The following is a 20,740-nucleotide window of genomic DNA, read 5'->3' on the forward strand; positions in this document are numbered from 1 at the left end:
CTTTAGGCTGATCTTGATTATGATGCTGCGTAGAATCGAAACCAAACGTTGTGCTAGATATAGGCTGGTGTTTACTTTTCATGAACCCAAGTTGAACCTGAATTTCTGGACCTTTCAAGGGGCAAAGCAAAAACCTAAGCAGAAGGATAACAAAATCGGAAACATTAACCTGCATGTGCTTTCCACAAAAAATGGATATACCAGAAATATCCAGACGAGAAATAAAACAAATAACCTACTTCAATTTATATGACAAACTATAAAAATATAAAGGTCGGTGCAAAGTGCAAAATCAGAAATTATATAATTCGGGACGAATAGACATATTCTAAACAGGAAACTATTAAATTACATAATTTTATATGCAAAAACTACAGAGCACTGTAAAACAGTAGTACAAAATTAACTCAACTTGAAAATTTCAAACAAACAAATGTTAAACTGGAAACTATATAAAAGCATTAAAATAAAAAAATTGATTGCGTTATATAGTTCTAATACGGAATCTAATAAATGGGAGTTTGCTAAACAGGAAAATAGAAAATGGAAAATGGAGACAATTAAACAAGGAACTGCTGAAAATATCTAAACAAAAAGGTGGAATATGGCGTTAATTTAACTTTTTCGTATAAATCTATATTTGCTATTTTCTTGTTTCGAAGTTGTTTGAACAAACTCTTCTTTCATTTCATGCAAGTCGTCGCAAATGACATTTTTCGTGCTAATCGTATGCAGTGTACAAGCACTTTAAGTCGGATACCAAGACGGCGGAAAGTTTGATTCGATTTAAAATTCTCCAGCGCCATTCCGATCGAGTTTGGTGTAAAGATGCCGGAGGGTATATTAATGGCGGCAAGGAGCCATTTGTTCATGAAATCACAATTAAAATGGATTTCGCATAAAATGGTACCAATGTCTAATATTATAGCCAGTAGTGGTTTTAGGGTGAAGCGAGCTAGGCGGTCGCCTCGGGCCCCCTTCCAAGAGGTTTCCCTGTTTGTATATAAGTGCTCACTGCTCTAAAAGAACAAACATTGCATACGATCGAGTAGGCCTTTTATTGTTCAACATTGGCGTTTTTACAGGAAAGAAGTCAGTCATTGGTTAATGCTAATTACCTTTATGAACTATATTTAAAACAGGGGAAAAGTTCTGTAAATCGAACCTCTGTGTAAATAGGTCCCCTCTTGCTTTGAGATTACTTTCATATAGCTTGATACTTAAATGGTCACGTGATTTAAAACATCATGTCAAGGCGAAAAAAGTTATGTTCTCTGCTGGCAAACCTCTGGAGTATAATCCGCTCGATAGCAACAAAGATATGAAGGGTGTGAGATCTTGGGGGTCATAAAGCAAAATTTAGGGAGCGAAAACTTGAGAAGAAATGCACAAACAAATGTCGGGTAGTTTGCTATTTGAAAGAAAATAAAAATTTTATGCATTTTAGACCATGCAAATTCAAACTTTTTTGGGGGTATGGATAGATTGCTATACGTCTCCTGTAGTTTTGGGATTTTAAACTTAAGACTTGTCATACCTCGCCTCCGGCTTCTCAAACCTAAAAGCACCACTGACTACACTGTTTATCAATCTTGGTTGCAATGGCAAGCGTATGGCCCTTTATCTTTCTTAATAGCGAACCTCTCTCAATGGTTAGTTATTACGGAATAAAAATTGTTAAACGATCGTAATACCAAAACCAAACATCCAAACAACCAAAGAAACATATGGCTGCCTCTCAAGATTTTTTTCAGATTTTCAACCCTAGAAGAAACTTCTCAATGTAGTAAAGTTAAGTCGAGGAGTTTCACATTTCACCCAAACTACAGCCAACAACTTGACTCGCAAAGGCTTTATTGGTAGTAAAAACATTACGACGAATCGTTTAAGTTGGATTTTTCAAAAGATATTTTAGAATATTTTCCAGAGTTGAACGTATATGAGACAACGAAAAATAACTAGTTCGTTCTTCATGGTATAGCTGACGTTGACTCAAGTATAAAGATATTGTAACAATAACATATTTGCAGTGTAACGTTGCCTTCACATAACAATAACATATTACATTATTTTGAATTCCTTTCAAGTTGAGTGAATTTTAAAGACATTTACCATTATCGCTATGTAATTTAGCGGGATTCAAAATTTCGAAATCTAATCAATGCAATAAATATTGTAGTTTACCAGAAAAAAAGTAAAAAAGGTAACCTAGAAGTAAGCTGTACATTGAATGGTTTGTCGAGTACAAATTGTTCATAGGTATCGATTTTACGTGTGATTTGGAAAATTACACCGCGATCTTGGTCTTACAAGGCCAAAACAAACACGCTAAAGAATGCGCTTTCTGCGACGCAAAAGAGCAATTACCGTGACTCCAGACATCTTAATACGTTTGGTAAAAACAAACCTGTTGGCAGCACGTCACGGTATAGGAAAGTGATCAGGGGTTGTGCCATAAAATCGTGTATATAGACATACTAAATAGTGCAGCTTTACAAGGTAATTTGAGTGCGTATAGAAATCAAAGATTATTTATCAAGGTAAGAAGATGTGTTTTGTTGAGTATGGTTAGAACAAACTATAGATTAAATTTCAACGGCTTTGTTGCGGGATTAAAGTTTCTGTTAAAATGTTTTAAAAATGTTGGAGCTATTTATCCATGTATAATATTATATCAAATCAGCTCCAATTTATAGTGCCTTTGTTTTGATTACATATGGCTGTTAGCCAGTCAGCGTGATGGGTTGTAAGTAAAGCTTGAACTTATACTGATCTTCTTTGCAGTGATGTAATTCATTTCAATTAACATTGGCATTACGTGCTAAATCTTCCCGGCTTATATAGTGCAAAATACCTCAGCAATGGTGTTCTATGACGCATTTTCGCTTTGGGACTACTCTATTGTCAACTTTGTTAACTCTTTATAAGTATTTTCAAAGATTAAATTCAGCTAAACACTTCGGTATAAGCGCAAAGACAACAATTTATGACACTAGCAAATTAGGCAAAACTTTGTTATCTGCTGTGTAAATATAAAAGGTAAGTACAGTACAACCAGTGGATATGTTCATGAAATATGCCTGTATCAGCATAAGAGGCACCGGTAATCGGTAAATGTTTAAAAAATCATGCATTCAAACCAATCCATTGTGTGTTGTCACTCTGAAATAAAAGTGTTCAGTCAAATGACGGAAAAATTATTTCCATTGAATTTTTATGAAGAGTTCAATGATATCATTTATTTCATCTTTACAAAGCTTCAAGCGCGTAGAAAATCGCGGTCTTCGGTATTTATGTGACGCAAATGCGGTTAAAACCACGAAGACCATTTTCACGAACATTTTTCGATGTCTGCATTAGCAGCGAGCGTGTTAAAGTCAGAGGTTGCGCCATACGCGAACAAACAGGAAATCCTTTTTACGAAACTTGATTTTGCAATAATTCATCTTCATAAATAATAAAGTTAATAATGAAATGAAGATGATAGCAGTCTGACAAATACAACTTCTCTCTTCTGTAGATCAGTGCCAAAGCCATACAAAGAAAGCTTTCTAAAAACTTCTATGGATATATTAAAGGCTGCAGGCAGATGAGAAAATAACATGACATTAGAAAGTTTACTCTTGTTTGCTCAAGAAAATGAATGTAAGACTAAGTAAACTTTGAAAGCCTGGGGACAAATGCTCATTTAATGTTTGTCTGGAACACTAACAGAGCCGAGGCTAAACAATATGCGGCCATTACAGTAAGTGCTAACGACTAAAGCTCTCAAAAGTTATTATAAAACGAGTGACTTCAATTAAGGGTTATATGTTGTAGTTTATGTCTGAAGTAACAAAATTCAACAATTAAAGTTTTTGTGACAGCAAAAGCCAGTCAGGAAAGAGTTAGCATCCTTTGTATGGTTGTTGGCTAAGCCTATCAATGCTGTCGAAGGAGTAATCGTCTGGCGATGGCTAGACTGATATAATCGATTAAGTCAGGCTTCAATTACTTGTAAAAACAATGGTCTTCAAAAATTGATGCCAGTCCATGAACTTGCTTACGGTTCACTGCCGAAGGATACCTTTGATGATTTTTGTCGGTTTTTGGTGATAAAACTGCAACTAAACGTTAGCAGCTGTAACCTGCAAACTGAAACAAAAAATATTGCCTTTGAACAAAAAGACGCCTTCCGTACCATGAAAAGTTATATAGCAGAAGTTAAGGCGTTACAATGTTAACCAGAAACAGAAATATAGCGTTCGATTAATAGAAATGTGCAGAGCTCTAAAGAGTCAGGTGCTACAATGTACGTGTCTACCTGTACCTAACGTTGTTAGCAAAAAAAATGTGTCTGACATGAAATTATTATTACATTTAACTTGTTTATACTATGTCTTTGAACTATACTTTGTCTCCGTTATTCAGCATCCCATAACAAGGTAGGAAGTTTTTCCCCATCTAGATGATTGCCAAACTCTCATGTGAAACCGTGTGGAGTTTAATATAAGCATCATTAACCAAAGAATGTCTTGCACCATTTTTTAAGAAAGTGTCTGATAAGTATGTCAACACTTTCGTGAGAGAGCGCTGGAAGGGCATGCGTTGTTAGAATCGATGACTGATCACGTAAACTATCGTCGTTTCTGAATGGCGAGGTCTAACATTTGCCAACATGATTCATATTCACGTTATCATCACTGCGGTTATTTTGCTGGTTACGGCTTTTGCTGCCCTCATCATATGCCTTTGCGTTGACATTATTCCAGTTATTAAAAGCAGAGGTATGTTTTTGTTATGCTTTTTTTAGTTTTTTGTTAGTGTCATTTTGATGCATGTTGCATTTTTGTCCACCCTAACTTTAGGTTCAACACTAGCATCACGAGACAGTGTTACTAAAGATCAGACAAAAAAATTGAAGAAATCTCTGTTGCGCAGCAAGAAACTGGCTGATCGAGAGGAAGTGGAAATCGCAAGCTCACCAAAAGTAGGCAGACGAAAGTGTTACAGTTACTTTTATATGATAACTTGGTGGATGTAACTTTGCACAAAGCTCAGCTGTCAGGGTATGCTGTAGGTTTAACATTTTACCAAAATTGCTTTCACTATAAAGGCTAAAGATATACCGGATGATTCCGAGGTTAGAATAGAAGAATGCAAGGAAAATCAAATATTTTCAAGTTCTGCCACCACTCTTACCAAAGTAACAACGACCACACTGACTACAACTGTGTCGCTGGAACCTGTGGCTGCAATAATGAGTAACTGCATCGATAAAAACTGCGTAGCGATTCATCAGAGTCCGCTGTTACTACAAAGACAAAACCAGTCCACCGATACTGCTCAATTACAACACGCTGATAATCGGCAACACAGAAGAACGGCTAGCGACAGCCAACATATCAATATGGTCAGTAACTTAACTCCAGTTGCTGTATCCGTTCACGAACAGCTTCACCAAAATAATAATTACAGCAAAATGCTGTCGGGCTTAGATACTGCAGCTGGTGAACGAATGTATTTGCACAACCAGTCCGAATTACATAGCCCAAATTCTGATTTACCCCAGTACGGTTACTGTCATAGTGCTCCAACGTCTCCAAATACCGCTACTTCACGAAAAAAATTGCCCATGGTATCACAATCAAGGAGAATTCATTCAGGAAATGCTGGCATGGGGCCAACAATTGATAATAATGAACTATGCAATCTGCGCTCTGACTTCCAGCACGGTATTAAGGAAGGCGTGTTTCTGTCACCTCAGCAGCAGCAGCAATTATGCAATGGCTTATCATATGGAGATCACCATCAAAATCCTGGACGAAAATTCTCTGACTGTACGGATTATAAATTAGAAAATGCTTCGAATAATTTATTGTTACCTTGGGATTACAATCAAGACATATCCACGGTGAAACAAGAACGAGCGAATTGCAAATACTCACATAATAATCAACACTTGGATCCAAACAAAAGACTAAAGGATTATACAGGCAATCAATGTAACTCAAGCGTGATGCCAAACATAAATCGCTTCCAAGGCGAAAACAAAGCAAGCCAACGAGTGCATCGCCAAGATGACTTGTATCATTCCACCAATCCATCCCGGCACGCTTGTGGTGAAGGTCATTGCAGTACCTGCGTACCAGTGCAGACTTCGCTGTTAACAACTACTTGGTTACACGGTAGCGGATGCCGTCTACGGAGTTCTCCGCAATCATCTTCTTCGTCTCCGTCTTCTTTGTCCTCATCTTCCTATTCTGGACCGAGAAATCGAAGAACTAAACTGGAAGACATTCAAGAGGACATATCTGATGCGGATGTTGAGAGCGTCGCACAAGCAACAGATACGTTTTTGCAAAAAGATGCTCTCGAAAGCAATGCTCTAAGACCGCTTCTGAAGCACGAAACTGATGCAGCCAGAAAAGATGATTCTCCACTACATTCCACGGCTCTTGCGGAAGAGACGAGAGACTGGGAAGACAGTAAATCACGTGATAAACCCATATGTAAAGAATCAAATAATGATTTGAAATCTTGTGTGTCGTCACAATCAAAGCACATCGACTCCAATTTAGTTAAAAATACCTGTACTTTATATGCAGAAAATATTTCACAAAATGCCCGTGTTTAAGTACATCTGTGTTTGAGTTCAATGTCAGACTGAACACTGTGAAATACTTATATATGAAGTGCCCGAAGCTTGCTTGCCTCGCCGTTTGTGTTCAATTATCCTGTAGGCCACCCTAAATAAGGCCTTAAAAGCTTAATAAATTACGATCAATGATCCGTCAGCACGCACTGTTTTCTAGGCGTTGACATTCTAATCTTGTGTTGGTGGTATACACATTCAGCCATGCTTTAATTACCCGACGTATATGTAAGTTAAAGGTATATTGCCTCGAGCCAGAGTGAGTATTCACGAATGTTTAAAAATATGTATACGAATAACTACAAAGCTATTCACCGTACGAGCTTATAATAAGTCACGCTTAATAGCGGACCGAACTTGTCTGCTAAAGCAATTTGGCAATGGCATCAAATTTTACTACGTTTCTCGCGATCCACCAATGCTTTGTTGATCGTACACGATCGCCAATTTGTCCAAAATTTTGTACCACGATGAGTTGTATTCTGATTGGTTGGGGCAGATTTTTCAACTATGTTGTCTCCCATGTTATGTTCCACGCACTTACATTTGATATGTGAGTTACAAACACTTAAATTTTTAATGAAAACTGGTAAAAACCTAAAGGTCACGGATAATAATTTTTGAACCTTTTAGTACGGGGTATTACGCTCACGGTAGGACTGCTGCGCCTAAAAGCAAAATTGTTAAACTTGCATTCTCATGTATCGTCAAATTAAAAAGACCTTGTTTGATATGAAGTAAATTGAGGTAAAGAATACATTACTGGGCCTAGATACCCGTTTCAGTAAGAAAGCAATATGTGATGCCATTCTTTTGTGCTTTGCGTTTGCTATGGACCTGTAAAACTACCTTTTTCAGTTCAGGTATCGTTTTTTTGGTAGTCTACTTGCCTGGTAAGGTGCAATAATCTTGGTATTTACTTCGAGTGAAGAGAATGGCGTAACCCCGGTTAATGATAGTACCACTTTACATACCAGCACCAAATTGTTGTGTCTTACCTTACACGATACTTTGTCGGGATAAAAATTAAATATCACAGATTTACTTGCTTACGAAGCATATGCGAAGTAACTACACAAAATTGGTCGAAAGTACAGTGCCGCTCAGTCTCATTTGTTGGAGTTCCTAGACTGAATGAAAACGCTTATAGTATATTTTCCTATATATACTGTATACAGATGAAAAAAACGACTACGAACATAGTTTGAAATTAACAAGCATCTTGATAGGTAAAAGTTTATGCATAGATAAATTAATAATGACCGCAACTACAAGATACGAGCAAAGATTTCCGAGCTGTATCAGTTTTCATTTCGAACAGCTATGGACAACGGATCACCAATGCAACGGACACGGTTAGTTAAGAAATCATTACTACCTAGGGAGCGATTGGCGGCACAGTGGCAGAAAAAATGTCTTCGGTTTCGAGACGATCTATATGGATAGTTTGTTTCACGACTCGTTGTTGTGGCAGATTCCACATCTAGATTTGACTCAGCTGATGCAGGAGTCAAGGATTTCTCCGCTGATCCACATATTACGCAATCTTCATTAGTAGAGTCTACCTGGGTAAAGCATCATTTTTCAGTGTTTACTGAGTCATTCATACAAAAGATAGCTTCTAAATCTAAAATAGGTCTATATTAAAAATTTAATATGTATAATGGCAGGGAAATCAGCGACAGGATCTGCGTGTTTAAGTCGCCACACAACAATCGATAATTATGTTTGCTGTATAACAGCAATGAAATGACAAAACCCTATACATTGATGAATAAGGTATGACTCAATTCGAGCCTTTTGGCCAACGTCATCTCGGTTGTTCTTAATGCCGAACTGGTGATTTCACGTTAATCGCAGCACTGAGCGTCGAGTAATCTCACAAGATGCGTTTTGCGTGATGCTTTAACACAAATAGCGAAATGGATCATATGATTAAAATTGCTTGAGGAAAAGCAAATGCAAATACCGTTAAGCAAGATTTTTGATGGAGCTTTAAACTGCAAGATTTGACCAAATCAATAACGAAGTAGTAACTACTGTATAATCACTCTTTAAGGTGAAGTCACATTACATATATATATGATCAATTTTCTGCGAGCTCAAATGCAGGGGCTTTATGCTTGACTAATTTCACACAGACTCGCCTATACTAAAACAACAAACTTGTTGTGAATACAATTAACCTTTGGAAAACATTATTACTGCGTTGAAGCGAATGTTTTGTAGTCACGGAAACCATAGATAGCGTATGGGGCTTTGTAAGTCCCCGCAGAACAATAACAACATCATTTTGCAATCGTTTATAACGTGAGTGCGGTTTGCATGAGCTACTGCTGAACAATCTCCACACATGGATTATACTTCAGCTAAGTACCTTGTTGATTTTAAGTCAAGCATCCAACTCAAAATACATGCCAAAAAAATTTTAGGCAGAATTTTACTTCAAACGTCAGGTTTTTGGTGTAAGGCGTAGGCGACATGTTTTGACTCATCACATTAATCATATTATAAATCCTGAAAGTTAATATTAATGAAAGACCATTTACTTAAACATGAAAATATATAAAGTTTCACCAAAGTTTCTATATGTTGTTTACACAAATTTTACAAGGAAAAGTAAGTAGTAACGTCAATAAATAAGTTTAACCTTATGGAAAATGCGCCATCTTTGTTTTCTCATGGAGTTACTTATAATCTGTAATGTAACTTCAAGCTCAGTTGAAATTTACTGATAATCAAGTGAGGTACTTTTTATCTGTAGTCATTTGAAAACGGCATTTTTGTTATCTCCTTTTAATACGTGCTTTAACATGATATAATATGTACACATTTACATTATACGAAAGATAACATCTACATGTGCTGCCTGCTTGATAAGCTTGCATACCGCAGCGGACCCTACCAATTCGAAAACTTGGAATAATATAAAACTTGTACAAAAAAAGTCTTAACTACAGGCAATCAATTACGAAAATTACATTTCGGTTCTACTAAAAATTATTTATAACCAAAATAATCTAAACCCTCGAAATTATCCTAAAACTACTAAACCATCGACATACTGTATTTTAATTTTTATGATATTATCGGATTATTCCTATGGTATTGGTATATATGTACGTGGTCTGGCGGACGCGAACATCACTTGGCGACATCTTTATCACGATTCAAGTTTCCTTCAAGTTCTAAGCACGCAGTCGTTAACATATAAAGCAAAATTATTTGAATATTGAACGTGGTTGTATCTATTTGCCTAAAAAACATTATGGCACCGTATATGCCAGCAGTTCTTCGTAGTAAAACAATGCGGTGCATCGTATAAATAATCATCGAGTCTCTTACCCAGATCTCATACCGTATTCTTCAACCCTTTCTTTGCGCCGCGCGTATATACATGTCACAGTTGCAACACGATAATCATTGACCACGGAAAACCAAACTTTTGCTAATTTTAACTTCAGTTATAGTACATTACCACAATAACAGAGGATTAACTGTGGAATATTCGGCCGCTGGATAAATGGAAGGTAGTTTTAACTGCGTTTACAGCTTAGTAAAAGCAATTTTAGAAATTGATGCGTTAAGAAATTAACCAACAAAATAGGCAAATTCAAAAATGTTTGCTTCATGCTTAAAGCTAGCAAATAAAATTGATTCGTGTATGATGCGGTATCGTGCCATGTAAATTAAAATTAGTGCAAGAAACAAATCTGTATGCAAACAAAGCGTGCGTTGAATCGCAGTGCATTTCAAGTGCAAACACAAAATGTTAGTATAAACGCAAGAAGGTAGTAAGCATTCAGCACAGCAATTAAACTCTTATGATTAGCAAACTGCAAAACACAAAAAAGCATGCAATCAAAACGAAACAAGTAAAGCAAAAAACTGAAAAGTCACGATTGAATAAATTTTTGAATTTGAAGAATTATCAAAATAAGATTTTGCAAAATCTTTGCTCTTGCGATATACAGTGTTGCATTTACCATAATACTGCCTAGAATTTGTGAAACCCAAAATGAAGTAACAATTTAGTGTTCGGTCGATTGCAGAATTTTGATAGATATTTTAATTAATCGCAGGACAAGAAACTGCCAAATAACGATTGTGTTTTTGCATCACACTTCGTTCGTGCCTGTGTTTTAATGAAAAAAGTTTAAGGACAGGTACATCAAGCGACGACTTAAAAGATATTTTGTTTTGGGCAGGAATTTTAGGTATTGCAAAATTTTTTACATCTGATGCACATTGTACTGATCTTTTTTTTCTTATCGCTTTAGTGGAAAATTTATTAAGAAAAGGGCCATTTGGATCTACTTGTCTATACATTGGTCGATCGTGTGGGAGCGTCGAAATTAACTTTTCAGGTTTATTTTTTCTGTGACAACGTAACGAACCCAAATCATCGCTCTTCTTCTCTACAAGTATATCTGGGATTTGTTTTGGGTTGATATCCGTATCACTTACGTAAGCGGGTTGCGAACAAAGGTTTGATTCTTGGAAAGAGGGCGGGTAATAACAACACACTGACAAGCCACTCTCGTTATTTTGCTTGCTTAACCACTCATATATACCTGATACTCGGGGATGTGGAGCGCCAAGACGAAAGTCCTGGTTACCGTAAGCCACACTGCGACGATTAAAGCTTGGCTGGCTACCAGTAGCAACCATGTTTGCAGCGTCGGCATTCATATTGAAGTACCTTTGGAAGGGAAGACCAAGTCCAACGTTTTGTGGCGTAACGGCGATGACACCTGCTGGAGCTGATGGATGGCTTAATACATGTCCTCCGGCTACGACATCACCTCCTGGGATCCCAGACACAGGAAAGGTTTTCGGTACAATAGCTTGTGGGATGGCGTAAGGGCTTTGTTGAACCTTACAAGGTAGACAACCTCTGTTAGCTGCAGCAATCATGCTGTTATAGGCGGTTCCCACATGCATGATTCCCATGGAAGAGGCGGCTTTGGCCTGGGACGAACTTACAAAGTGAACAGTCGTATTAGAGGAAGATTGAACTTGTTGTTCTAGGTGTGATAGCAGTTTTACTGGAGTTTGGTTGGAATTGTTCTTTCGGCTCTGAGAAGAGTTTTTACACAAGGAGACTTGAGATGGTACAGACGATGGCGGTAGAGAGGTTGTGCTGCCGCTGCTACCGACACTGACGTTGCCCGACGGGCATTTCGGTAGGTTGAATGCATTAGGTTTTGCTGGAGTGTTAGTTGCTTCACTAGTTAAACGTTTTAGAGTGTTTTGCATTTTTATTCTGACCGGACTGTTAGTACGCTCATTGAGCAGGCGCGATGATCGCGACGTTTTGCTACCAACTGGACTGTGCTTGTTTTGTATATTGCTGGAATTTTGAAGTGTCACCTTAGTTGGTCGATTGAAACAGGAAGCTGTTTGTGAATAGACAGTCGGTTTGTTTGAGGCTTTGCTAGCAGTTGACTGGCTATCTCCATTTTGATTATTGCCGTTGATTCCATTATTACTACAAGACGCATGTGACTGGTTGTTCCACGTTACGGAACGACGGAGTAGGTTACTACTTGGCTTTTTTATTGTAACTCCCTCAACCTGAAAATATGTGAAATGTACTCTAAATAAAACAGGATCATAGAGAAGTACAAAGAAAGTTTCGTAAACAAAATTATTTTTGTAATAACCACACCTGTAAAGCTTTTCCAACGTACAACGGAACATCGACAGCTGGCTGCTTGAAAATAAGTTCAAATTGTCCAACATCACAGTTCCTATCTTTCTTGCGATCAAGAATCACTAACATATTTCAATGAATCGTAATTCGTATGAACAACACAACAACATGCGTGGACATTTACAGAACATACTATATTTTTCATCATGGATCGATTTTTATAATTTCATGCACAATATTCACCCTTCAGAGTGTCTTCTTGCACGGATGCACACAATTTGCTGGTGATCGCGGTCGAACGAGACATAGTTGGGCTAGAATTGACTTCGATTAGCCATGGGTTATAGTTCTCATCAATCATGAAGTCAGCTCCATATAACTCAAATGATCCTTTTCTACGACAAAATATAAAGATAAATGAAAAGTCTCATGAGAAGCCAATAAACAGCATGTCAGCTTATTCTGCAGTTTGCACTTAAGAAAAACGATGCTAATGAAGACAAATGCTTGTATAAAAAACAAACGCTCCAGTCGTGTACATTTTACCTGTACTCCACGATATCTTGGGCAGTTTGACATATATGAATAATAGACTTCTTCATACCCGGAAATATCCGGTCATCCCATAACGTATGGCAACCACGCGTTCTAAATAAAGACAGCCAACGTTTTAAACTGAAAGCTGCCATCATAGTAATGTTATGAATATGTTAACAATCGTTATAATGACGTTGTATGATACTCAAACTAGTTATTGAAGCCTTGTCCACCTGAGATAGTTCCTGAAATCGGTGTCAGACCACATGTTGTCGGCAGGAAGTAGAGGGTGACGATTTGCATCAACTTCGAAGTTCTTTTGCACAGAATAATTGCAAAGATGGATACACCTTTTGGAAAGATACAAATGCAAATATTACAACATATAAATTCAAATAGATAACTATTGATGTCATTGCCAAACAGCAAAACAGTTTAGAGTGATAAGTACGTTAACGGTTGCTGTAAAATGAAAAGGTTGCTAATCTCTTTGCAAGCAAAATGTTAAACAAGCGCCTTGGACATAAAAATTTTAACTATACATGAAAATGTTAACATTTTGGGTGGTTAATATATTTTCACCAAAGTGGTTCTTTCAACGACGGTTTACTTAGAAGGCGTAAACTAATCGAAAAACATATCTTGCATATAATATGCAAAGTAAATACAGTACAAACTAACATAATTCAACAAAACACGCTGTAGAATATTATATAGGCCTACAATACAAAGTACCGTATTCAGCAGCCAGCTATTTTTTAAAAGAAAAACAAACAACTTGGCCATTTGTTAATGCACTGTCGATCACTACAACAAACTACTTCACATAGTAAATGGATGCTAATAAATGTCGTATCATGCTTACGGTTCAAGGTTTTTCAGACTAAAAGGTCGGGAGGAAAAACGAAGATAACTTTCTTTGTAGATCCATACTGTCACTGGGTTCCAGTCTGTGACGAGAAACCACTGCCTCACGTCGAACTTTGTTGCATGAATAAGCAAAGGCCGTTCAATGTATTTTTGTACAACCCATCTACTGTCTTTGATGAGAGTCGAGTCTCCGGCAACCAGTTTTAAAATTTCATTCAAGTTATTCATCACCAAAATACCTGTCACATTAAAAACAGAAAGAAACTGGCTTCTGCTTTTTCAAAAGTTGACCTTCGAAACTGCAAGTGATAAAGAATTCACGAGCAAAACTTTTCTATACCTCTTCCTCTTGACTTTGCGCCTGGCTTAATTATCCACGTGTTTTTTACGCCTTCAATAAAAAGTTGTGGATTTTTTTCTTTGAAGTGAGCTAAGGCTTGTTCGCATTGCTTAAAATATGATCCACTTTGCAAAACTACAGCGCCTTCGCTGAAATGAGAACCATTCCAATCAGACAAATTGTGTTACAAAGTAATTGCAAATACACCGCGCTGTATAGTTAATGACAAATGCGGCAGCATTACACCAGTCAGCTACTCAACTGTACAAGTTTGCCGTAATGAAATATGAGTTGATCCCAACTAGACGGGGGAATTTTTAGGATAGAATCATCTTTGTCTATGTCTTCATGGTCTCGTTCTTCACCGTACATATTACATACTTTTATGGCCAAAAGCAGCACATCAGTGGGGATAATGTGGGAACCATCTTTGTACAAATTTTCAAATAAAATTAAAGCACGGAACTACAATTGTTGCTTCAACTGCTTTCAAAGGAGAAAAATTAACAAACATATTTTGGGTGGAAGTTAATTTCAACTGCAAAAAAGCTAGGGCAATCATTACAACTGTAACCGAAGAAAAATAAAATATAATTACAACAATGCTAATGCTGTTGAACACGATCTTAGGCTTACTTGGAGGAGGCAGTTGTCCGTTATCAATCTTTTCTGTATCTTGACCGTAATTGTCATCAACGTGCTTTGATATGACGACTTTTAAAATCGAACTGGCGGCAGTTAGTCGAAAATCGTCTGGTACAACAATATAATAATTTGTAAAACATCAACTATCTCTTCACAACATATTTGACGATATACTGTATTTGTGGTACCATAACACTCACCTATGAAATCAAATTTATCCTCTTCGTTGCTTAAGCGATAACATCTTGGAAAAAACGTATCGGAATGTCCGTCTGCAAAACAACTCAGCATACGGAGATTCATGCACAAGCCGACCTATACGACAAAAAAATAAAAACAATAGATATACTCAAAGGTTAATAAATTTTATCCTGTCTCAATTTTACAGGAAAAATCAACGTTAACAATTAACCGGAAAAAATTGCCATTTTTCTCAGATACTTGTGTACTTAATTTTGAAGTTTAAGTAACTTATAGTAGCCTAACCTATAATTCTAATATCTGTTTAACGCTAAATACCTAAAATCAACTATTTGCACGCCCTGTCTCCCAGCATTATTGCTTGTCTTTGACAACGGACCGAGTGATTTTTATTTACGATGAAATAGTCACCACTTCTAACGTGCGCAATGACAACTAAAGGGTGTTCAGCAAAGAATCATACGCTGCATTGAACATTAGGCTACTACATTATAACGCACGGTGCAAAACTTCTTTTGTACCTTCGTTGTAAAATTGGCTTTTGCGAAATGGTTTACAATTTGATCTTTCTGCAAGAAACGCCAGTCTATAGAAGCAGTTCTAGTAGTCCATTGGAAGACTGGTTGTTCATTTCGAACCAATCGCCCCTGGGAAAAAAAAGGTGCTGAGAGCTTGCGAAACATTTCCGGAAGTAATAAAGGTGTAGCAGGTAACTCTAACTACACTTACCATGATGCCATAACAATCGTCAGGTGCGTTTTCTTCATTTTCGGTTGAATCTACTGGCGGTCTTGGACTCATCCCAATACCACTATCTTTATTGGCATCATCATCTGAATCGAAATTCAACAACAAAAGTTTGCACGATACTCACCTTTATGCATATACAGTACTGTAGGTCGTGAGATTCATATAAAGGTCTGAAAATATAAGTATAAGTAGCATATACTGTACCATCGTCGTCGTCATCATCGTCATCAATATCAGACGAATCCCCGCTAGCTTTGTTGTTTGTCTTCATTTTAACTGGCAGTTTAAATTCTTTTTCAACCCAGCCTCTTTCACGCAATGCTTTTCTTATGATAGGATAAGGGCCATGGATAGAAAATATCTTTTTGTACTAAAATGAACATTGCCGTTGAATAATCATTTGCTTGTTTAGTATTGCTAATTTGAAATAGTTTTAACATTTTGCTAGTTTTAAATAATTGCTTCAGTGCCATGCTAAATGTAAATTATTCTACATATTCATTACACGTAAAACATTTGCATTTTGTCAAACACCAAGCTTTTTACTCAAGAAAGATTATGACGTCTTTGTATAGATAACCATGCGAGATGCAACAAGGAAAACAAACTTTCGAACTCATCGAGAAAAATATACTGTAAAGTGTAAAAAAGCTACGTAGTGCATACTTTAATGGCTTTTTCAGCAACCATCTTCGCTCTTTGTAATCTATCAAAATTTGCGTACGGATCATTTAGACTTTTCTTTCGGCCACCAACTGTGTAAAGAGTTCCAGCAGTGCTAGATTGGGAAAGCGACGAATAGTAAGTTTTGGCACGGGGTGGTAAGGTAGGAGTTGTGGATGGATGTATTGGTCTGTGCATGTTATCTGTATCTGTACAAGAAAATAAATGTAACACATTTATAATGTGTAATAATGTGTTAAAATGTAACACATTAACGTCGTCTTTACTGCTTGCCTATTTTGTGTAAAACTTCGTTATCTTTTCTGAAATGATTCTTCGGCATTTTGCTTCTCCTTTTCAACAACGACTTTTCACCTAAAAGTACACATGTACATCAACAGCAACAACCGACTTTAAGACAAGAGAATAATGCGATGCTCTGCTTGTTGCATATACAGACAGAGCATGCATATGATGCATGTTATAACATGGGTGCCGTGGTTGTTCAAAAGGCGTCTGGTGTATGCCTATACCATTTATTCTATGCGTTCGTTTCCAATGATTTACAACTACGACAGATTTAAGATACTTCTATAAAAACTGCTTGAAAATTCCTTCATTGCAGGAAAACTACAACAGCAGCAGCGGATATAAACAACTGTTGTTACATGTAACAGGATATCTAAATACTGTACGTCGTTTATATACCGCTCTGTTGTAAGTTACAACTAAGCTTACATGTTAGTTGAACTATCGTTATTCCTTAATTATATAAGCAGTGGTTTATACGCACTGCTTTGGTTAATTTACAATAGGAATACTTGCTATGCAAGATTGAATGATTCAGCCGAAATAATTCGGTTACACTTTCCCTACAAATTCGGTTTCGGACCGAATTCAAAAAACACGCTTCGGTACACCCCTATAGTATACAGAACTGCGTGAGCTATAGGGTCGAAATGAAACTAGAAGATTGCTCTCCCGCTTCCACATATTACGGTTTTGCTCATTTGCTCATTACGTGATTGATGGTATTACGGAGGGTTTGATAACAAAAAACGCTGGAAAAAACTTTTTTTCAAATCATGCAGTTGGAATAGGATTGAATTTAACTTAAGCGGTAAACTACGGTGACTGTATGACTGTATACTTGATACTGTGTATGACGCCGAAGAGAACTTAATGAAGCCTATCCATCTGCTGATTTCACTCCTCAGAAAAGCGCGTTCATTCCGAGCATCACTGGCGATTGAAAACGAAGGCATAAGACCGCATATTTAGCCTCTAAAACTGAAAGCCTGATTTCTTATTTATTCGGGGATGCAACACGAGTGCATTGAGCGAAATGGAATAAGAAACTCACAGGTGAATCGTGCGTTCCAGAATGAAGTCACCACAAACATATGGTAGGTTCCAAATTAGATACCATATGACTGAAAAAATCTACATAATTTGAATGTTCAATTTTCAATGGTACAATAGATGCTAAAATTACAAAAAAACGTATTTCTAGCAAATGACAAGGGCGGCAGGCTCAGTGGCGTATTTAGGATGGCATTAAGGAGGGGCCAAAAGTTTTACAAATTTGGTTTTTTAAATTCCCATGCGTGTCCACCCAACCCAAAATGCGCGTTGTACAATTTTTTTACGCCTAAAATACAGCTTTGGAACGCCTTGAAATGAAAGGTACACAAATGAATAAAATGTATGTAAATGCTGTGTAGACTACAACTTGTCAGGCCGTATACCCGCGATTAGCCTATATGTTTTCCAGTAGAGGTTCTAGGACTAGGTGATAAGTAGTCGCAAACAAGGAAATGCGATAAACGAAAAAGAAGAAAGACGTAAAACGCCTATGACGTAAAAAAGTCGGGTTTGCGAGGGGGCATTGGCCGCATGGCCCAACGCTCCACTCAAATACGCTTGTGGGCAGAATCCACAAACACTCTTACTTGTAAATGGACGACTTGCATAGGCGCTAAGGGTCCCTTGTCCAGTCATCTACAAAAAGAAATCGTTCTTACCGTTATTGATTGCGCACAACCTAAAGTCTACATTCATATATTAACACTAAAAAAAAAAATAATTGCCGTAACTAAATCTTGATTTAGATCTAAAAAAATACTTTTTGGCGTTTGGGTGTCACATCACACTGGGAAGAAGTGGACGACTGTTGCGGCGGTTGAGAGTCTTCATACTGAAATTCATTCCGAAAGTTTAGTACTGTATTAAAATGATACGAGACATCGCTGCAATGGGTCTAGTTCAGTGGTTCCCAACCTTTCTACACCGGGGGACCGGTAAAGATTTAAAAAAAAATGTTCACGGATCGGCAACAAAAGATCGTGGTGAATAGAACAGATATGTGTAATCTTTTTGTTAACCAAAGTTGTTGTTGCGTTTGCGGTATCAACAAAGGCGAGATACGCTAGTTTTACTGCTGTGAATCGGCCAGGCGTAAAATGAGTTTTGCAAAGAGTAACAGCTTTGCAATGCTTATGAGTCCATATTAAAACCAGCTTGGCAGAAAGTAAGATAATTTTCGGACCGGCAAAAAAAATTACGTTGACCGGCGGTTGGGAACCACAGGTCTAGTTCACTTATGCTCGAGGTCTGAGTAGGAGTAGGCCTAATAGAATTTGTGACGTCATAAACTCTCAATACTCGACCCTGGTATTGATGTGCACAGTTGAACGAGGGCCGCAAGAATTATTATGTAATCATGCTGCAAAGCATTTTACAATAGACCATTACTATGGAAACGATTGCAGCAGCCCTCCAAAAATCAAGCTAATTTTATAAGATAGGTTTTGCTTATATAATACAATAAAATTGAAACACAAACCAGCTTCTTTTGGCGATCCATATGACGTTGCTGCCTCGCTAAGAAATCCAAACCTGAATTTTCAACGATACGGGAACTGGTGCTACTAACCCGCGGATGAAATGTAAATTCATCACCGAACTCTTTATTAGAAGCGTTTGTTTTGTTCTGAGTAGGTTAATATAAATAAAACGAAAGAATTACTACAACAAACTTTTCAGCAAAAATTAACCCTTTTGGTGATATCTTACTAATTGCTTTGGAATTACTTCTTTGATGTCTGCATCAAACTCCATCGCAAGAGAACTTGAAGATGGCACATCGTGTGATGTCGTTACCACTTCAGGCATTTTTCTTTACACTTCAAAACATCGTGCGAATGCAAAAGCATAAGTTGCTAAATTAATTCCCCCAAGCTCAACTACACATGCCCTTGCTGGCAAACCTTAAAAGCAAAACTTTATAATGAACTCAGACCACCTTATGCGCGAAAACTAAGCAGTTACCACTCAAATCGAAACACAAATATTTGGTCATCACGCTAACTAACTCCAGATAAATCCTGGGCTTTTACTTACGTTTTAAAGTCAGCTGATTCAACAAACCACTAGCTTTAGATGAGCTGCTTTAAAGAACGGAGATAATAAGTTCGCCTCTAACAGAAGTGAAAGGGAAGTGGCTTTAAAAGCGTCTACAACACTCGATACTCCTTAAACTGGGCAGTCGTATCATTTCCACAACCTTCAATCGTAACCAAGGACGCAGCACTTCAACCTTTGTTGCGAGATGGGCTTCGAGCAGGGCTACGTTACTATGCTTGTTTACCTTTTCGCTTTTGGTACGAAATTCTTTGATGACATGGCTTCATATGCTTATAGAGCTCCAGTTTTCATGAACTTCAACATAGTAAACCGAGGTACTTCTTTTCACTAAGGCATGTTCCTCTCTTAAACTAAGGTATTAAGAATATCGTAGGGAAATACTGTCGTAACTATACATAAATTTAGTTTATTAAAGAAACCCAACCCTATCTAGTGAGCTGAAATTATTAAAACACGATTGTTGCCACACAATGGGTTTTGAACAATGCGTATTGTCCCCACTTTCAATATCGTTCAATCATCACATGTTAACCGTGCCGATTAAAAGAAACAAGGCATCTTGAGTCAGCAAATGAAGCCATTTCGAATGGCACGTCCTTAAAAACACATCCTATAAGCTATCACTTATGTTTTAGAAATTACTAAAGCATGTCGGATTGGCGTTTCGATACACAACATAGTTTGCTGAGACAAACAAACGCAGAAAACCAACATTGTGTTAATTTATGAAGCAGAAAAACGGACAAGTTTTGTAAAGCGATGCTCGACTACGTGGAGGCCTCAAATCAAAATCAACGGTTATGACGTAATGACCTTATCGAAACTCAAATGTGGACGTGCCTTCCTAATTTACTTGAACGGAAAATCCGTGAACGCGATTTTTATACGAAGAACAGAATAATAGGCCTACATACAATCATCGAAATGTGTTGAAAATAGCCTGAATATTCGAATGGAATAAAGCAATCAGTTCTCGTATCTTTTCCATACCGAAATAACTGAGGTCTTTGTCTTACTT

At 37.3% G+C, this 20,740-nt stretch overlaps 2 protein-coding genes across 6 annotated transcripts; one reads left to right on the forward strand and one right to left on the reverse strand.

The window, feature by feature from the left end:
• The first annotated feature begins 3,350 nt into the window (after positions 1-3,350).
• On the forward strand, positions 3,351-6,776 carry LOC143448956 (uncharacterized). Its single transcript, XM_076948930.1, has 3 exons — positions 3,351-4,766; positions 4,848-4,969; positions 5,096-6,776. The coding sequence occupies exons 1-3, from the start codon at positions 4,658-4,660 to the stop codon at positions 6,614-6,616; spliced, it is 1,752 nt and encodes a 583-aa protein (XP_076805045.1). The 5' UTR covers positions 3,351-4,657; the 3' UTR covers positions 6,617-6,776.
• Positions 6,777-7,769: 993 nt separating this feature from the next.
• On the reverse strand, positions 7,770-20,133 carry LOC143448955 (tubulin tyrosine ligase 3-like). Of its 5 annotated transcripts, none has more exons than XM_076948928.1 (21): positions 19,699-20,133; positions 19,390-19,481; positions 19,142-19,288; positions 18,422-18,493; positions 18,249-18,297; positions 16,591-16,671; positions 16,300-16,505; positions 15,838-16,003; positions 15,613-15,716; positions 15,405-15,530; positions 14,883-14,997; positions 14,674-14,790; positions 14,300-14,465; positions 14,038-14,186; positions 13,693-13,936; positions 13,061-13,177; positions 12,837-12,938; positions 12,534-12,685; positions 12,306-12,412; positions 11,209-12,211; positions 7,770-8,195 (listed from the first exon to the last, which is right to left on the reverse strand). In XM_076948928.1, the coding sequence occupies exons 2-21, from the start codon at positions 19,468-19,470 to the stop codon at positions 7,936-7,938; spliced, it is 3,564 nt and encodes a 1,187-aa protein (XP_076805043.1). In that variant the 5' UTR covers positions 19,471-19,481; positions 19,699-20,133; the 3' UTR covers positions 7,770-7,935. The 5 variants fall into 5 exon arrangements, with proteins under 5 accessions (XP_076805043.1, XP_076805041.1, XP_076805042.1 ...); XM_076948926.1 differs by having other exon boundaries at positions 19,372-19,481; XM_076948927.1 differs by having other exon boundaries at positions 19,390-19,565.
• Positions 20,134-20,740: the final 607 nt, after the last annotated feature.

The sequence above is a fragment of the Clavelina lepadiformis genome, chromosome 3 (assembly GCF_947623445.1).
Source record: "Clavelina lepadiformis chromosome 3, kaClaLepa1.1, whole genome shotgun sequence".
In the NCBI taxonomy this organism is placed as follows: Eukaryota; Metazoa; Chordata; class Ascidiacea; order Aplousobranchia; family Clavelinidae; genus Clavelina; species Clavelina lepadiformis.

What these genes read in the sequence shown, in the direction of transcription:
- LOC143448955 (XM_076948926.1), bottom strand. Translation starts at nt 19,470, where the DNA reads ATGCCTGAAGTGGTAACGACATCACACGATGTGCCATCTTCAAGTTCT. An exon ending in CGGACAACTGCCTCCTCCAA is followed by an intron (nt 14,466 to 14,673) that starts GTAAGCCTAAGA and finishes ATTTGTACAAAG; the next exon opens with ATGGTTCCCACATTATCCCC. An exon ending in ACGTTGGAAAAGCTTTACAG is followed by an intron (nt 12,212 to 12,305) that starts GTGTGGTTATTA and finishes ACATATTTTCAG; the next exon opens with GTTGAGGGAGTTACAATAAA.
- LOC143448956 (XM_076948930.1), top strand. Translation starts at nt 4,658, where the DNA reads ATGATTCATATTCACGTTATCATCACTGCGGTTATTTTGCTGGTTACG. An exon ending in TCCAGTTATTAAAAGCAGAG is followed by an intron (nt 4,767 to 4,847) that starts GTATGTTTTTGT and finishes CCCTAACTTTAG; the next exon opens with GTTCAACACTAGCATCACGA. An exon ending in AAATCGCAAGCTCACCAAAA is followed by an intron (nt 4,970 to 5,095) that starts GTAGGCAGACGA and finishes TTCACTATAAAG; the next exon opens with GCTAAAGATATACCGGATGA.